Genomic DNA, 20078 nt, shown 5'->3' with positions numbered 1-20078 from the left:
GAGAGTCCTAGACAGCCGAGTCTCTTGTGCAACATTTCTTGATCAAGATGGGGCTCAGGTAAGTATTAGGGGGTCTGCTGCACACAGAAGGTTTTCTTTATCTTAAAGCATAGAATGCATTAAGATAAAAAAAAACTTCTGCCTTTAGAACCACTTTAAAATTAATTTTATGGTCAAGTTATAAAGAAACTAACTACATGAACCCCAGACATTGTATATTTTTTAAAAACAGAAAGTGTAGAGGGTCAGGGGCGTGAAAACGTCTTAAAATGACAAAACGTGTGGGGTGGAGCTAGGTGAGTGGTGTCACCACGTACCCGAACAGAGCGTGGCCATTTTATCAGTTTGAAACGTTGGAATAGTAACATTGTGTGGTTTTTATCTGGATTCGTGTGAGTTTATTTCTCTGCACCTAATAAAACTGAGGCAACGAGCATAATGCACCATGTGAGGGTTCTGTTTTTTCCTCTGACATATACAATTGGGAGCTTACTGTTTCTTACTATCTGGCCACTTCTGTGTGGGTAAGTTCTAAGCTAAATGTACATGGTGGTGGATCGGGTCTCCTGCGAACCATTCCTGGAGCATTATTGCATGTTTTGACCGCTTATAATTAGGTGATCAACTACATCTGGTAAGAGGCTGTGTGTGCTTCCCGAGGTGGTGGAGGAACTCCTTTTTTCTGGGTTATATCTTTATTCACCTTTCAATTAGTCGCATGAGTACTAAAAGATGGACTTTTTATTAACTTTGGTGTAACTGTATTATGTTTTATTAAGGAGAACTTTATGTTTTTATTTTGTGTATGTTTGCAGCTGGCAAATGGTGTTAGCAGCTATTTTGTCATTTCTATTACATTCAAACACAGGTTTTTTTTATTTTTTTTATATACGTTGTATATTTTTGCACATTTAAAGTGATATTAAAAGGAAGAGTAAAAAAAAAAAAAAAACTTGTCATCCTTACCTGCTCTGTGCTGTGATTTTGCACAGAGCAGCCCAGATCCTCCTCTTCTCGAGTCCCCCCCCCCCCCCCCACGATACTCCTGTCCCCTCCCTCCTGCCAAGTGCCCCCATAGCAACCAGCTTTCTCGCTCCAAACTCACTGCTCTGTGTGACCATTCACATACGAAGCACGGCTCAACCCCGCTCCCACGCTTTCCTCATTGGCTCACTGGCTGTGATTTCCCGCTGCTGTCTCAGCCAATGAGGAGGAAGAGACCCAGGAGAGCTGTTGCGCTCGTGGGTGGGTGCTGGGGGAACTGCTGCAGACAAAAGGTTTTTTACCTTCATGCATAGAATGCATGGGGGTAAAAAAGCTTGAGCCTTTACAACCAGTTTAAGTTGGGCCAGCTTGGCTCGATTTAAGGCTGTAAGTATGCATATCTGATATCCAGAGGGCCACTTGGGATGGTGTAAATTACTATAGTAGTCTGCATTTCATCCATGACTTTATGGAACTTGCTTTACGGAGTCTTATTGGAACAGGAAGGGGCCACCCCCAAACTGTTCCCACAGAGTTGGGAGCATGAAATTGTCTGAAATGTCTTGGGATGCAGCCTTAAGAGTTCCCTTCACTGGAACTAAGGGGCCAAGCCCAACCCCTGAAACACAACCCACACACCATAACCCATAAAGACACGGATGAGTGAGTTTGGGGTGGAGGAACTTGACTGGCCTGCACAGAGTCCTGACCTCACCCCGATAGAACACATTTGGGATGAATTAGAGCAGAGACTGCAAGCCAGGCCTTCTCGTCCAACATCAGTGCCTGACCTCCCAAATGTGCTGCTGGAAGAATGGTCAAACATTCCCTTAGACACACTCCTAAACCTTGTGGACGGCCTTCCCAGAAGAGTTGAAGCTGTTATAGCTGCGAAGGGTGGACCAAGTCAATATTGAACCCTACGGACTAAGACTGGGATGCTATTAAAGTTCATGAGTGTGTAAATTAGTTCAAACTTGGCCAATGTAAGTATGCAATAAAGACCACGGCAGGAGTTCAGCTTTAGATAAATATATATGTTACTTACAGTGTCTACACCGGCCATCAGCAGCTCGGCCACACTGCCGCATATCTCGGACATGGTCAGTTTTCCGCTGGACAGCAGGTAGGTCAGGTACTCCCCCTGCACCTCCTCTCCTCTCTCCAGCCTTTCCTGGATCTCATTCATCTTCTTATCAATTAGCTTTTTAGCTGCAGGAGAATCAGACAGAAACTTCAGGTTAAATCATGCAATTTCTCATACAGTGGAACCTTGGTTTACGAGTAACGCGATTAACGAGCGTTTTGAAAGACGACCAACTTTTTTTTTATTCTGACTCGGTTTGTGAGTGTTGTCTCGCAAAAACGAGCAGAATTCATGCTAATGGGCGGTGCAGTACTGCATCTGGCCAGAGGCGCGGGGGCGCTGGGGACACTCGGAACGGTTCGGAGCCGTTCAGAAATACTCAGTTTCTGAGCCTTTCTGAGGCTTTCTGAGTTGAGCCGAGCTGTCCCCGAGTATTTCCAAGGCTCTCCAGTGCCCCCCTCCCCACCTCTGTTCACATGCGGTATTGCATGTAATAGAAGTCAATGCGGAACAAATTATCTTGGTTTCCATTGACTTCTATGGGGAAACTCGCTTTGATATGCAAGTGCTTTGGATTACAAGCATTGTCCTGGAATGGATTATGCTCGTAATACAAGGTTCCACTGTACAGCTAGAACTTCAGCCTAGCATTTCACATGGGTAGGGTTCACCACTACTGTAATGACAGCCAATGCACTTCAGCACCAACACTCCCCCCTTCATCTGGGGTTGGAATCACTAGCAGGGCTTAAGTGGATTTAAGTGGGACAAGTTATCAGACAAATGTGTATTAGCCCTTGTACACATGGTCGGACATTCCGACAACAAAATCCGTCAGATTTTTTCCGAAACTGGTGTTGCATACACACGGTCGGACAAAGTTGTTGGAAAATCCGATCGTTCGTAACGTGATGATGTTTTTTTAGTTACGACGGGACTACGTTCAGGCTAGTAGCCAATAGCTTTGGTCTAAGAATTTGATCTGAGCATGCGTGGCACTTTGTCCGATCGGATCATGTTGTCGGAAATTTTTTATATCCAGCTCTCAAACTTTGTTGGTTGGACATTCCGACGGAAAAAGTCAGATGAAGCCCACACACGGTCGGATTATCCGACAACACGGTCCGATCGGACATTTTCCGTCGGAATGTCCGACCGTGTGTACAAGGGCTAAGATAGAGCTTGGAATCATAGTAAAACAAGTGTCTCAATGTAGAAATACCAACAGTTGGGCGCCAAAAGGTGTTTTTTGTGATCATATCACCAATCATTAACACCTTCATGATGAAGGTAAAACAAATCCTAATGCCTGAACACAGTTTTACAACTTTGACAGGTGTTAGTAAAACTGGACATATAGTTGTAACTACTTAGTGTATTCAGATGAACATGTGTGTTTTTCAAGGAAACTTTGGGCTTTTATTTGGTGGTAAATAATATCTCCTGACTTTTTTTTATTATTATTAAAGGAAAACTGGAACAAAATAATAAGAAATATCATTATTTAAAATGTAACTGCATATTTCTTGCAATATTAATGCTCCTGACGATCGTGTGTGCAGCAATACCACATGTGTATATTATTTGATGATTGTTCCCCTAGTAGGGCCCGGAAAAAATAGTGTGCATTTTGCTTTTCTAACACGCACTGACACTACATTTAAAAATGTGTTGTTTTTAATCCTACAGAAAATGCACTGACCTTTGACCCCTGGCTTTTACTCTGACCTTGACATTTGACCCTGACCAAACCCTGATCTAGCTATTTTATCTTTATTTTTTTTATACACACCCTTTTCTTTGTTTACAATTTTAACCCCTAACAAGGAGGAAAAGATGCAGTGGGGGTTATTTTACGAAAGGCAAATCCACGTTGCACTACAAGTGCAAACTACAAGTGCAAAGTGCACTTGAAATTGCGCTGAAAGTGCACTTGGAAGTGCAGTCGCTGTAAATCTAAGGGGTAGATATGAAATGAGGGGGAAGCTCTGCTGAGTTTATCATCCAATCATGTGCAAGATAAAATGCTGTTTTTCATTTTCCTTGCATGTCCCCCTCAGATTTACAGCGACTGCACTTCCAAGTGCACTTTCAGTGCAATTTCAAGTGCACCTTGCACTTGTAGTTTGCACTTGTAGTGCAAAGTGGATTTGCCTTTTATAAATAATCCCCTATGTGTAATAGAAGGCCCCTTTCACGCGATCAGACCGATCGGGTCCACCTGTCCGTTTTATAGGTGGACCACATCGGCCCACCCATTGTCCTTTTATGGGGAAGCGGATGTGTCCACAGACATCCGATCCACCAAAATCAGCTGAAAACGGATGGTGATACATTTGCCATCTGTCCAGCAGGTCAGATCGGATGAAAACAGACAGGCTGTCCATTTTCTTCTGATCTCCTCATAGAAGAGAACAGGACTCTGACAGGTTCGTCTCTACACAGTGAGCGGAGACGGACCAGCCATTCACCCCGTGTGAAAGGGGCCTAATGTATCCTGTATATATACAAAGTATTATATGATGTATCTTGTACACAATGTATTATATAATGTATCCTATATGTATACAAAGTATTATATAATGTATCCTGTAAATATATAATGTATTATATAATGTATCCTGTATGTATACAAAGTATTATATAGTGTATCCTATAAGTATATAATATAATGTACCCTGTATATACACAAAGTATTATATAATGTATCCTGTATGTATACAATGTATTATATAATGTATCCTATATGTATACAATCATTTATCCTGTATGTATACAATGTATAATATAATGTATCCTGTACTTATACAATGTATTATATATATCCTGTATGTATACAATGTATAATACAACATATCCTGTATTTATACTAAGTATTATATAATGTATCCTGTACAATGCATGCACTTGCAGTGCACATTAGATTTGTCTTTAGTAAATCGGCCTCTTGAGTACCCTGCTTGATGTAAGCAGCCCTTCCAGAGCCATTGAGTTCACTGAATGAGTGTGCTTTCTCTGTCTTATTTATCAAATACATTTAGAAGTCTCAGTGGGGGTTATTTACTAACGGAAAATCCACTTTGTACTGCAAGTGCACTTGGAAGTAAAGTCGCTGTAGATCCGAGGGGGACATGCAAGGAAAATAAAAAACAGCATTTTAGCTTGCACATGATTGGATGATAAAATCAGCAGAGCTTCCCCTCATTTCAGATCTACCCCTTAGATTTAGAGCCACTGCACTTCCGAGTGCACTTGCAGTGCAAAGTGGATTTGCCTTTCATAAATAACCCCCCAGTGCCAATTGGATTTATCTTTCCAGAGCAATAAAAACCCGGCAGGGGTTTCTAATACGCTTTTTCTACCTTATCCAACACACACACAAAAAAAGGTTTTGGATTTACATATAAAGAAGTTTTTAATAAAAGAGCAGCTGTTCAGAAGAGAAAACAGTTTATGGAACTTTTATTTTTATTTTTAATTCACACATTACACATTTACATGCGTATTTGCTTGAAGAATGGCTATGCATTTTTTTTTTTAAAACTGCTATGAATAAACCTTTTTTTTTTCTTTTTTTTTTTCTTTTTTTTTTACATTTTGGATAGATTAGGAAGAGTTAAAAACCCAATAAGTTTATATTTTGTTGTCTAAGTCCTGTTGGAGAGATTTACCTTCAGTCCCTGTCCCAGAAATGCAACAGGAAGTGAGTAATAATATCTGCAAAGTCCACTTCTATCCAAAAACTAAAAAATGAATTGTTTTGGAATCGGCATTTGCCTGGTTGCTTTGGTCAGCAGAAGGCTCTATTTTTTTCTTATATGATAAACGTCATCTTTATAGCGATTCACCTACTGAAAGCAAAGATGGTATCCCAGCCGGAGAGATATCGCTCCCAATAGGGGAAGACCCGTCTGGTCCATAGCGGCATGTAAGTGACATACACGGAGTTTCTCAGCATGAAGGCGATCGAAGCGACAAACTTCTGGGTCTCCGGAGGGATGTGTTTATTAAGGCAACCAGATCTGGCCTCAAATAAGATGTAGGAGAGTCCTAAAAGGAAGACATTTTTTTTTAACAAATGAGACTCGCAACTGTATTATCCATAGCTATATACATCCGATGGTCTCACCAGCGGCTACTAATAGACTATTTGGAATGGCTTGCATAGGGCTACTGTAGATTTCTTACATTTAATGTGGAACTGTGACCACACTTTAAAGGGATTGTAAAGTGATTTAAAAAAAATAAAAATAAATAACAAACATGTTATACTTACCTCCACTGTGCAGCTCGTTTTGCACAGGGTGGCCCCAAACCTGGTCTTCTGGGGTCCCTCGGCGGCTGTCTCGGCTTCCTCCTGCAGGTGCTTCTCACGTTCATGCGAGGGAGCTCGCATGGTGAGAAGCATCTGTGGGCACGCTCCCGTGATACAGCCGGTGTCTTATCATATAAGGTCCCACATCAGATAGCATGCGCAGTACACAGCAACACAGATTCCGAAAATAGCCGAGGATGAACGGCGCCTGCCTAAAAAGGGGGGGGGGGGCAGATGACATCTGTTCTCTTTTATGTCTGTAAAAAACATATTGATGGCAGTGCTGGATTTCCCAATAGGCACTGTAGGCAGTGGTGGTCCGGTGTTCTATCACATGTCCCCCATCGGATAGTGTCCGCTGTGTACTGCGCATGCGCAGTACACACAGACTACGAAAATATCCGAAGATGAACGGTGCCTGTGCCGTGAGTCCAGGTTCTAGCCCCACCATCCAAGTGGACACAGAGTAGGAATAAAAAAGAGCCGAGCGCAGCGAGGCCGAGCCCGAAGCGTGGCGAGCGAAGCTCGCCCACGAGGGGCCGTCAAATTTTTACAACCCTATGTCCGCTTGGATGGTGGGGCTACCACCTCCACTCACGGCGCAGGCGCCGTTCAGCTTCGGAAATTTTACGAAGCTTCTTCTGCCCCGTACTGCGCATGCACAGTACAGGGCGGACGCTATATGATGGCCGGACTGAATATGCCAGAACACCGGCGGCTATAGCCGCTCGCTGTATCACATGGCCCCGCCTCCCGGCGCTCCGCGTCAGTGGATGTCATTGACAGCAGCGCGAGCCAATGGCTGCGCTGCTTTCCATCCATCCACTCCAGCCAATCAGCGGCCAGGCTGAACGGTGGAAAGGACGTCGGGGGACGAGCGTGGGACTTTCGAGGGGTGAGGTAAGTAAAACGGGGGGGCTGGGGGCGCCGGGACTGTCAGATGTTTTTTCACCTTAATGCATAGAATGCATTAAGGTGAAAAAACATTTACCTTTACAACCCCTTTAAGATATTGGAACCAGGTAATAGGAAAGTTGTCGAATGTGGTGGGCAAATCGATCCCATGTAATGTGGAGGTATGCCTGTTGGGACTATTGGAAGACGAGATATGGCCTAGATATATTAAAATCTTACTGCAGTAAATATTATTTTTGGCACGGAAGCAAATAGCGGTAAGGTGGATGCAGGTGGAACCACCTTCGGTAAACCAATGGATGAAAACAGTTAATCAAGTGATACCCTATGAGAAAATAATGCATTAGCATAGAGGAGGGATACAAAAATATCATAAGATATGGGACGTGTGGAATGATGCACATGCAACTGTGGATAGGAATGAAAGATAAATGGAAATGAAAGATAAATGGATAAATAAGTGACTGGCAGCAGCTAGACATTTAATAAGTTAGTTAATTCCAAAATGTCTGAAATTTTGAATTTATGAAATTTTAAAATTTTCGAATTTTGGAAAATTCTAAATTATGAATTTCGGAAAATAAAAAATTCTGAATTTCGGAAAATTCAAAATGATGAATTTCAGAAAATTCTAAATTCTGAATTTTGGAAATTGTAAACTCAGAAATTCAAAATGCAAAAATTTGGAAATTGGAAATTCGGAAATTTGACATTTTGGAAATTGGAAAACTCAAAATTGGATAGTTCAAAATTTCAGAAATGTGGAAATTCGGAAATTGAAAATTTCAGAAAATTCAACATTGCGGAAATTCGACATTTCGGAAATTGGAAATTCGGAAATTCGAAGATTTTGGAAATTGAAAAATTTGGAAATTCAAAATGTGTCTCATCCATGTAAACTGATACATCTGGAGGAGAGCTTGAGAGTCTTTTGAAAAACAACAGACTTGCTGGCTGGATGACCAGATGAAAATAGAAGAAAGAAAGCCTAAAAAAGAAAACTGATGCAGCCATCACATCTTAGCAATGGTAAGCTGCAATATAGTAAATCTTTTCTTTTGGGTTGAATACTGCTTTAATAAAAAAAAAAAAATGAGTATCTGACGCTTGGTCCACTATCACTTGGCATACAGGCTATAAAAACATGGCATACCTTCAAAGGTGAAATTGTAGAAGAGATTGCCGATGTCAGGGACTGTATTTCCAGAGGAGCTCTCACTGCGGATTTCCTGAATTCTCTCCATCAGATCCGTCACCACCTCATTGATGCTCCCGGTGTAGGCTCTGGCTTCTGTTGGTTTCAGCATTTTCTTGTTGAGCACGGTGCGGAGATTGTACCACTTGTGTCCCTGCCTGGAGATACAGAAAGTGCCCACAGTCCTTCCAATAAGTACAAGGATTGCTATCCAGACATACTGCAGCTGTGCTAAAGTCACTCCATTTACATAAATGGAAGTTTAAAAATAAATCTGATGCAGCCCATCTCCAGATTACCCCCTCCCCCTTCTGCTTATATTTTGTGTTCTCTGGTTCCTCCTTTTCCCCCCTCATCAATATACTAATGACATCTTTGAAATCAAACCTTTAGCCACGTACACGCGATCGGACTTTCCAACGGGAAATGTTCGATGACAGGCCGTTGGCGGTAAATCTGACCGTTTGTACATTCCATCGGACAATAATTGTCGGACTTTCTACCAACAAATGTTGGATGGCAGGTTTTCAAATTTTACACCATAAAATGTCTGTTGTGGGATTTTCCGAGCGTGTGTACACAAGTCCGTCGGACAAAAGTCCAAAGTACAAACACGCATGCTCGGAAGCAAGGACGAGCCGGAAGCTGTCGGTCTTGTAAACTAGTGTTCGTAATGGAGAATTAACATTCGTGACGCGGCAAATTATGAAATCTCCAAATGCAGCGCACAATTCTCTTCTTCTTTAATGGGATAATAATGAAGCTGCTTTGCTGGTGATACTGATGGAGTTGTTGCAAATTTTCAAAGGCTTTTTTTTTCTAGTGATATCAAGAATAAAAATATTATGGTTTTTTTTTGTTATTTAATTTGGGCAAGATACCACAACACCATTATCCCGTAGTTTTTCATTTCAATATATTTTATTTTGCATCAAGAAAATGAAACAGAGTCATTGTAGATATGACAAAAACACAGCAAGAGGTAATACAAATGTGCAAACAGTCGTAATCCTGAAATTGCCAAGCGGGTTAACAGTCAAACAAAACAATATAAAATGATCCAGGAGCCAATACAAAGTAAGGATTATAGGGAGTACAAACTTCTGCACCCGGATGAGTCAATAGCCTCTAATAGACCGGAACTAACTTATACATTTGTTCAAAATCCCAGTTAGAAAAAATGCCAAGGAAGGAGGGAGGGTCCTCCGCCACCCCATAAGGGCTCTTGCTGTGGCCGAGGACCCCTATCCTCCTGCCAAAACTAAAGTCAGAGAGGACTAGGATCATGCTCACCAGAGATACTGATCTAAGCAATTAAACCAAAATAGGTAACAAAAACATATTGCATAACTACAATGCAAGAAATAACCAGAGATGAATGTAACAACATCCCGGACGGGCATAGGAGCCCAACGTATCTAGTTGAGTGCATATAACCCAGTTTCCTGGGAGCCGAGAACAACAGACTGTAGCCTACATTGTATTGCAAGGGCAGGCCCTGAGTTCGGCTTGATTGACCCTGCTCTACAATGGAGCACCTACTACAGACTGTCCTTCGCTAGGCGTCATATAAAAAGGCGAAGAATGAAAAAGAAGAGAGGAAAAAAGGAGAGAGGAAGGAAAAGAAAAGGATGATAAAGGTAAATGACATCTTCTAGCAGGAGTCGCCTGGGGGGTAACAAAACCGTATTCAGGGTCCAAATCCGAGTGTATTTACGTGGACAGAGCAATGCCCACGAAGCGCGCCCAGGGCTCCCAAGTGGCCCTGAATTTGTCAGAGCGGTCCAGGAGTACGCTTGCCGTCTTTTCCTGGAGCATGATCCAGGAAATTTTTCTTCTGGCCATTACAGTGGAAATAGTGGGTTGCTTCCAGGCTTTGGCAAGAGTAAGCTTAGCTCCCAGTAAAATAAAAGTGATGAGGCGTTGCGTATTCCTGGAGGCTCCCTCTACAGGGAAATTAAGGAGCGCCACTAGAGGAGACATCTGAACCGGTGTGCCGGAAAATTTGGAAATCCAGGTAAAAATCCTATACCAGAACTGCCGTATTCTAGGGCAAGTCCACCAAGTGTGTAACATGTCACCCCGTAGGCCGCAGCCCCGGAAACACAGAGGGGAAGTGGATGGGAACATTTTAGCCAATTTCGAAGGGACAAGGTACCATCTCGTTAGCACCTTGACACCAGCTTCTATCATACTTGGGTTAAGGATGCCTCTGAAGGACTTAAGAAAAAGCCCATGCCATAAGTCAAGGTTCCAGGTTTGGTTGAGATCCTCTTCCCAAGCCAACATGTAAGTCGTCTTGGAGCGTGTGGAAGATAGTGCTTTATAAATGACTGAAATCTCCCCCCTCTGCTCACTGGACTGACCGCACCATGTTTCATATGAAGTCACCTGGGGACCACTAGAAAGAGTCCTGCATTTTTTGTGTAAGAAATTCGAGATCTGAGTGAATCGAAAAAGTTTGGTGGGGGGCATATCAAGTTTGCTGATACAGTAGGCTTTAGAGATTGGGCCCATAGGTCTGAGAAAGTGTCCTATTCTATAGAGTCCCTTGTCCAGCCACCATTGAAAGGCTTTAATGTCCAGGCCCGGAGGGAAGTCTGGGTTATGGAAGAGGTGGGACAAAGGTTTTAATGGGGAAATTAGGCAGCAATTATTTTTTAGTCCATCCCAGACTGCAAAGGAGTGGGAAAGAGTTGGGGAGAGGATCGGGGGTCTCATCTTTTTAGGGCTCCACATAAGGAAGTCCAGCGTGTACCTAGGTATCTCTCAATCTGTATCCAATCAGGCTGTTCCCATATAGAATAGATAGCTGACACCTGTGCCAGCTGGGCTGCTTGATAGTATAGACGTAAGTTTGGGAGGCCCAAACCGCCTTCTGATTTGGATCTAAATAATATGGATTTCGAGAATCTATGTCCTCCCTTATCCCAGACAAATTTAACAACTTTGGCTTGAAAACGTTGTAAGCGCACCCTGTCCACTGGGATGGGAAGAGCTCTGAAATAATACAGGATGCGAGGGAGCAGCGTCATCTTTATGGTATTAATTCTACCCAGGCAGGACAGGGACAGCCCAGACCACCTGTTTAGATCGTTCTCCAGTTTGTGGAATAACGGTGGGTAATTAGCTTGATGGAGGAGATCAATCCTGGGGGTTAATTTGATCCCCAGGTATGATATCGTAGAGTCACTCCAGGTGAACTTGAAGCTGTCCCTGAGCCTCGCCATGAGAGGGCCAGGGATATTAACATTGAGAGCCTGTGACTTATGATAATTAACCCTGAGACCTGAAATCGTTCCAAAGTCGTCAAGGAGACTGCAAATATTGGGCAACGAGGTCAGGGGGGAAGAGACGAACATTAGGATGTCGTCCGCAAATAAGGCACATTTGTGCTGACGAGAACCGCAATGAATACCCTGAATATTTGGGTTATGCCTAATGGCTATGGCCAAAGATTCGATTGCTATTGCAAAAATCAGAGGGGATAGCGGACATCCTTGTCTGGTACCTCTGGATATGGGGAAAGATTCTGAGTAAAATCCCTGCAGACGTACCTGGGCTGTTGGAGATGAGTAAAGGGCACGCAAGACATTGAGGAAAGAATCGCCAAATCCCCAACGTTGTAAGGTGGTGAAAATATACGACCAGTGCACGGAGTCAAACGCTTTTTGAAGATCTAAAGACAAGAGGCACCCCTGTCTGGTAGATTTCCCGTCCCAATTGGAATTGATAAGCGATATGATGTCTATGGCTCTGCGAGTTTGATCAGGGCCTTGTCTTCCCGGAATGAATCCTACTTGGTCTTTGTGTATGTATAAGCTAATGAAGGAAGCCAGGCGGTCTGCAAGGATTTTGGTCAGAATCTTCAAGTCATTGTTGATGAGAGAGATTGGTCTATAATTACTGACCGAGCTAGCGTCTTTATTTGGCTTAGGAAGAACCGTGATATAAGCCTCATTGAGAGAGGAATCTAGACGCCCCCCCTTCGGAGAGTATTGAAGAAACGGGCCATGTACGGGGCAAGAGTAGGGGCGAACGCTTTATAGTAGGGTATCGAAAACCCATCCGGTCCAGGGGCCGAATGCATTTTCAAATTTTTAATCACCGCGCACACCTCATCTGCAGAAATGGGCGATTCCATCCTCAATCTGTGTCTATCTTCTAATGAGGGGATCGGGAGAGTATCAAGGAATTTGTTAATCTCCGCAGGGGATGGGCTATGAGTACCGCTGTACAATGATGTGTAAAAGTCATGGAATTCGTGCATAATGCACTGGGGGTTCTGGGACATGGTGCCGCCTTGGATTCTGGAAGGCCTTTAGGGCCTACAGCTCCTAACATGGCGGCGTCAGAAGCGGAGAGCAGCAGCAGAGCATCCCGTAGTTTTTAAGATCAAAGATACAACTATGTTGGTGTCTCTTGTCAACTTTACATTTTTTTTTTTTTTAAATGTAACTGCCGACTCCCAAACTGTCATTTGAAGTAAACACACAGCAAAGTATTATTCTACACAATTTTTTTTATTGTGCATTAAAAAAAGAAAACAAATAAAATTAGACATGATATGTGCCAATAGAACTTAACCAAAAAGTGCATTCTATGCATCCAAAAATATAGAAAATATACCAAATCAAATTATTATTCAACCCAAAAATAATGTCAAAGCAATAACTCCAAGGCCAATAATAAATAACACGTTATCTCCTCCAATTCCACAACATGTCTGGCTGACGAACGGGCATTCAGAAACAAACTGAAAAGCGCGAAATGAAAAAGCGCTAAATGAAAAGCACAAAAAGAAAAGTGCGAATCCACACTCACCAAACTTCTACTAACACGAAATTAGCAGAAGTAGCCCAAAGGTTGGAGCTGAAAACCACATAGTGCGTCTAGTATGTCACTACGTTCGTGATTGTTGGCCAACAATTGTGTGGCTGTGTGTATGCAAGACAAGTTTGGGCCAACGCCCTTCGGACAAAATCCCACGGGTCTGTTGGCCAACAATCCGATCGTGTGTGCGATGCATTTCCTTTTCATTAAGACGAAGTTCCACCCATATTAAAGACTTTGCGCCATCTAGTCAATGATTGCATGTAAATAATGTATTGGGTATTTTATTTTTTTTGATTTACCTTGTTTTTTATGGCATGATTGTTCCCTTCTGACGTACTCCGCCAAGGCGAGGTATGTAATTTCCGGCCGAACAATGGGCTCCTGGGAGATGCTTGTCATCAATCCCAGGAGTCAATGGACATTGCCGGCTGGAAGCATTGTGTTATTTTCTAACAGGAAATGACACGATGGAAGCGCCATCTTTAAAAAGGGTAACCAGGCTGTTGTTGCCATTGAGTACCCCAGCGTCTGTGCAGTAGTGATCGGCGGAGGCGGTTAGAGAGGCATTTTTTTTTAGTAAACGACATGAGGATTACGCATCGCTACATTTTAAAAGCCACGAGCACAGCATCCGGGTTTTAGTGTCGAATGGCAATACCCGAGCCGCGCTTTGTGCTTTATGCGCAAGATGGATAGGTGCATGCTAAGTAGCCAGCAGCACCTTATCCAGGAAGAAGCTACTAGTGGGCTTCACATGCCCACAAGGAAGATGGGAGTGTGCTTGGCAGGGAACAGAAAGTTTACTATGAAGAAATACAGGTAATTATACAAACGACATTGCATTTAATTGCGTTTTTTTATTGATTTTGTTTAATAAACCAGGGGGTGTGCTTTTTTAAATACGGCTGGAACTCCGCTTTGAATTCCTTCTTTTAGACCCAGTAATATCATCATTGGGTTCCTGTGCTTCTCTATGCAATGCAGGTAGATCAGGCTGGTAGGAGGGGCCAGCAGGGTGCTGTAATAACTTCCTGAAAAACATCCCAGCACTCCTCTCAAGAGCCCTCAGTTCTGATACAGGCAGTGGGCTGACTCCTGGGAGGAGTTATGCAAATACCAAAAGGCCTCCATGGGCGGATGTCAGTCTGGAGGGGTGGGTGTTCCTACGCAGGCTGTATTTGTATACCAACCACCCTAGGTAACAGCCACATGTAATGCTGAGCCTCCATGATTGAAATAACTGAAATTAAAAGAATGAAAGGGGGGGGGGGGGTTTGGGTCTTATATCACTGTGCCATTTGACAAGCAGGGTCCTCGTGCTCTTTGGATCATCTTTTGGGGGTGGGCGGTCTTCAGTGATGCAGAGAGCAGCATTGATATGATGATGTGATGCGCCGCTCCCTGCATCATTACCAGTGGCGGCTGGTGCTCAAATTTTTTTTTGGGGGGGGGGGGGGGGGCACAAACTAACTGAAAAATTCTGAAAAAAAACCCCCATCAATTGCCGCCACTGTGCCATAAAACACAGCTACTGTGCCCATCAATTGCCACCACTGTGCCCATCAATTGCCACCACTGTATCATCAAACACAGAAACTGTGCCTATCAATTGCCGCCACTGTGCCATCGAACAAAGCTACTGTGCCCATCAAAGGAAGCCACTGTGCCCATCAAACGCAGCCACTGTGCCGTATGAAATGCTGCCACTGTGCCGTATGAAATGCTGCCACTGTGCCCATCAAACGCAGCCACTGTGCCATCAAATACAACTACTGTGCAGCATTGAATGCAGCCACTGTAACATCATATTCAGCCACTGTGCCCATCAAATGCAGCCTCACTGTGCCATCAAATGCAGCTACTGTGCCCCATCAAATGCTCCCACTCAGTGGCGGAATTATCAGGGTCGCACCAGTCGCATTTGCGACTGGGCCCTTGAGTTCCGTCACTGTAGGGGGGCCCGCCGCTGTCCCAGATATAGTACTGGTCATTTACGGGGAGTCTGCGTCTGCTCCGCCCATCCTCTCCGTCTGCTCCGCCCATTCTCTCCTCCTGCATTCACGGACCCAGTCCCCGCCCATCTTCTCTGTCTCCGTCTGCAGTGCACTCACGGGCACAATCCCCGCCCATCTTCTCTGGCTCCGCCTGCAGTGCACTCACGGGCTCAGTCCCCGCCCATCTTCTCTGGCTCCGCCTGCAGTGCACTCACGGGCACAGTCCCCGCCCATATTCTCTGGCTCCGCCTGCAGTGCACTCACGGGCACAGTTCCCGCCCATCTTCTCCGGCTCCGCCTGCACTCGAGCGTACTCACAGCAAGGAGGGGGAACCAAGTGATCTGGAAGTGAGTTGCACCATCTCTCAATGTCAACACTGCCACTGATTCCCCAAACACACCACCACCACTACTGCACTTATACCCCCCACACCACCACTATTGCATTTATACCCCCCACACCACCACCACCACTACTGCCACTGATACCCCCCTCACTCACCACCACTACTGCCACTGATACCCCCCTCACTCACCACCACCACCACTACTGCCACTGATACCCCCCTCACTCACCACCACCACCACTACTGCCACTGATACCCCCCTCACTCACCACCACCACCACTACTGCCACTGATACCCCCTCATTCACCACCACCACTACTGCACTTATACCCCCCACACCACCACCACCACCACTAGTGCCACTGATACCCCCCTCACTCACCACCACTACTGCCACTGATACCCCCCACACCACCACCACTATTGCCACTGATACCCCCCACACCGCCATCACCACTACTGCCACTGATACCCACCACTACTGTCACTGATACCCCCCTCACTCACCACCACCACTACTGCCACTGATACCCCCCTCACTCACCACCACCACCACTACTGCCACTGATACCCCCTCACTCACCACCACCACTACTGCACTTATACCCCCCACACCACCACCACTAGTGCCACTGATACCCCCCTCACTCACCACCACCACCACTACTGCCACTGATACCCCCCACACCACCACCACTATTGCCACTGATACCCCCCACACCGCCATCACCACTACTGCCACTGATACCCACCACTACTGTCACTGATACCCCCCTCACTCACCACCACCACTACTGTCACTGATAACCCCCTCACTCACCACCACCACTATTGCCACTGATACCCCCACACCACCACCACTACTGCCACTGATACCCCCAACACCACCACTACGGCCACTGATACCCCCCACACCACCACTACTGTCACTGATACCCCTCTCACTCACCACCACCACTATTACTGCACTTATAACCCCCACACCACCACCACCACTACTGCCAATGATACCCCCCTCACTCACCACCACTACTGCCACTGATACCCCCCACACCACCACCACCACTATTGCCACTGATACCCCCCACACCCCCATCACCACTACTGCCACTGATACCCCCCACACCACCACTACTGTCACTGATACCCCTCTCACTCACCGCCACCACTACTATCACTGATACCCCTCTCACTCACCACCACCACTACTATCACTGATACCCCCTCACTCACCACCACCACTATTGCCACTGATACCCCCACACCACCACCACCACCACTACTGCCACTGATACCCCCACACCACCACTACTGTCACTGATACCCCTCTCACTCACCACCACCACTACTGCCACTGATACACCCCTCACTCACCACCACTACTGCCACTGATACACCCCTCACTCACCACCACCACCACTACTGCCACTGATGCCCCCCTCACTCACCACCACCACCAGTACTGCACTTATACCCCCCACACCACCACCACCACTACTGCCACTGATACCCCCCTCACTCACCACCACTACTGCCACTGATACCCCCCACACCACCACCACTATTGCCACTGATACCCCCACACCACTACTGCCACTGATACCCCCACACCACCACTACTGTCACTGATACCCCCCTCACTCACCACCACCACTACTGTCACTGATACACCCCTCACTCACCACCACCACTACTGTCACTGATACCCCCCTCACTCACCACCACCACTATTGCCACTGATACCCCCCACACCACCACCACCACTACTGCCACTGTTACTCCCCTCACTCACCACCACCACTTCTGCCACTGATACACCCCTCACTCACCACCACTACTGCCACTGATACCCCCCACACCACCACTACTGCCACTGATACCCCCCACACCACCACTACTGCCACTGATACCCCCCACACCACCACTACTGCCACTGATACCCCCTCACCACCACTACTGCCACTGATACCCCCCCACCACCACTACTGTCACTGATACTCCCCTCACTCACCACCACCACTTCTGCCACTGATACACCCCTCACTCACCACCACTACTGCCACTGATACCCCCCACACCACCACTACTGCCACTGATACCCCCCACACCACCACTACTGCCACTGATACCCCCTCACCACCACTACTGCCACTGATACCCCCTCACCACCACTACTGCCACTGATACTCCCCCACACCACCACTACTGCCACTGATACCCCCGCACATCACCACTACTGCCACTGATACCCCCCTCACCACCAACACCGCTACTGCCACTGATACCCCTCACACCACCACCACTGCCACTGATACCACCACTGAAACCCCCACACCACTGCTGCCACTGCCCTCCCCACCACTCATCCCATCTCACCCCCCAACTACCAGCCTCGCCATGGATCCCATCCTCCAACCACTGCTGCCACTCATTTCATCCAATGCCCCCACCGCTGCCACTTATCCCACCCCCCTCCAACCATCACCCTTGCCACTAATCTCATTCCCCCCACCACCTCTGCCACTCATCCCATTCAAGCCCCCCTACCACTGATCCCATCCCCCAACCACAACCCTTGCCACTGATCCAATCCCCCCTCACAGCTGGCAATCATCCCACCCCCCACCACCACCACCGCTGCCACTGATCCCATCCCCACCCAACCACCACTGCTGCCACTGATCCCACCCCCCCACCAATGCCACTGATCCTATCCCTCCCCGACCACCACTGCTGCCACTGATCCCATCCCCCACCGCTGCCACTCATCCCAGGGGCACAATTGCAATAGCGCACATGTTGCCCCTGAACCCCTGGATAGGGGGGCATTTAGAGGAACAAATCCCCTTAATTTTTTTCCTGCAGCCTCTAAAAGTCTGCTTCTCCTTCTCTCCCTCTGATAGGCATTCAGTGCCTGCAGGTGGAAAAATGGAGGGGATTTGTTTCCCCTCGTATCCAGGTCCTGCTGCCCCCGGAATCAGTGGAAAGGACCCTGGCTGGATGTCAGAGGGGCCCTCCATGATTTCTTGCACCGGGGCCCTGAAAGTTCTAGTTACGCCTCTGCTCCCACTGTGTCATAATAAAAGCTGCCAGTGTGCCCCCCGCCCACCGACAGCTCCTCTATGTTCCTCAATATCTTCTATCACCCTCTCTTCCCCTCCTCTGCTATGATTGGACGCTTGATAGGCATCCAATCACAGCGCCTGTCGTTTCAGCCAATCAGGTGATGGATAACAGATCCGAGCACCTGATTGGCGGAGAGGCAGTTTAGTGTTAGAAAACCAAATATTCATGTGTCCCATCATTGGTGTCAGTAGGAAGAATAGTGCCCCATTATTGGTATGAGTGAGAGGAATAGTGACCTATCATTGGTATCAGTGGAAGGAATAGTGTCCCATCAGTGGGAGAAATACTACCCCATTGTTGGTGTCAGTGGCAGGAATCGTGTCCCATCATTGATGTCAATGGGAGGAATAGTATAATGCCTCATCATTGGTATCAGTGGGAGGAACACTGTCCCATCATTTGTGTCAGTGGGAGAAATAGTGCCCCATCATTGGTATCAGTGGGAGGAATAGTGCCCCATCATTGGTGTCAGTGGGAGGAATAGTGCCCCATCATTGGTGTCAGTGGGAGGAATAGTGCCCCATTGTTGGTGTCAGTGGGAAGAATAGTGCCCGATCATTGGTATCAGTGGAAGGAATAGTATCCCATCATTGGTGTCAGTAAGAAGAATAGTGCCTAATTGTTGGTGTCATTGGGAAGAACAGTGCCCCGTCATTGGTATCAGTGGGAGAAATAGTGCCCCATCATTGGTATCAGTGGGAGGAATAGTGTCTTATCATTGGTGTCAGTAGGAAGAATAGTGCCCCATCATTGGTATCAGTGGGAGGAATAGTGTCTTATCATTGGTGTCAGTAGGAAGAATAGTGCCCCATCATTGGTATCAGTAGAAGGAATAGTGCCCCATCATTGGTATCAGTGGGAGGAATAGTGCCCCATCATTGGTGTCAGTGGGAGGAATAGTGCCCCATCATTGGTATCAGTTGGAGGAATAGTGCCCCATCATTGGTGTCAGTGGGAGGAATAGTGCCCCATCATTGGTGTCAGTAGGAAGAATAGTGCCCCGTCATTGGTGTCAGTGGGAGGAATAGTGCCCTATCATTGGTGTCAGTGGAAGGAATAGTGTCCCATCATTGGTGTCAGTAGGAAAAATAGTGCCCCGTCATTGGTGTCAGTGGGAGGAATAGTGCCCCATTGTTGGTGTCATTGGGAAGAACAGTGCCCCATCATTGGTATCAGTGGGAGAAATAGTGCCCCATCATTGGTATCAGTGGGAGGAATAGTGCCCCATCATTGGTATCAGTGGGAGGAATAGTGTCTTATCATTGGTGTCAGTAGGAA

The 20078-nt window shown here is 46.2% G+C and overlaps 1 protein-coding gene across 1 annotated transcript in view; it reads right to left on the bottom strand.

Moving 5' to 3' along the window:
* LOC143923924 (sterol 26-hydroxylase, mitochondrial-like) overlaps positions 1–20078 on the bottom strand; it is a 51727-nt gene that overhangs the window by 14325 nt on the left and 17324 nt on the right. Inside the window, exons 3-5 of the mRNA XM_077447869.1 lie at positions 8455–8654; positions 5924–6121; positions 2033–2196 (exon numbers count right to left, since the gene is read on the bottom strand). Of these exons, the coding sequence (XP_077303995.1) occupies positions 2033–2196; positions 5924–6121; positions 8455–8654 (562 nt within the window). The remainder of the gene's footprint in view (positions 1–2032; positions 2197–5923; positions 6122–8454; positions 8655–20078) is intronic.

The sequence above is a fragment of the Lithobates pipiens genome, unplaced genomic scaffold, assembly GCF_037356315.1.
Source record: "Lithobates pipiens isolate NorthernLeopardFrog02 unplaced genomic scaffold, aLitPip1_a1.2 Scaffold_22, whole genome shotgun sequence".
Classification (NCBI taxonomy): domain Eukaryota; kingdom Metazoa; phylum Chordata; class Amphibia; order Anura; family Ranidae; genus Lithobates; species Lithobates pipiens.
Note: the sequence above shows the minus strand (reverse complement) of the source record. Positions and strands in the feature narration are given on the sequence as shown.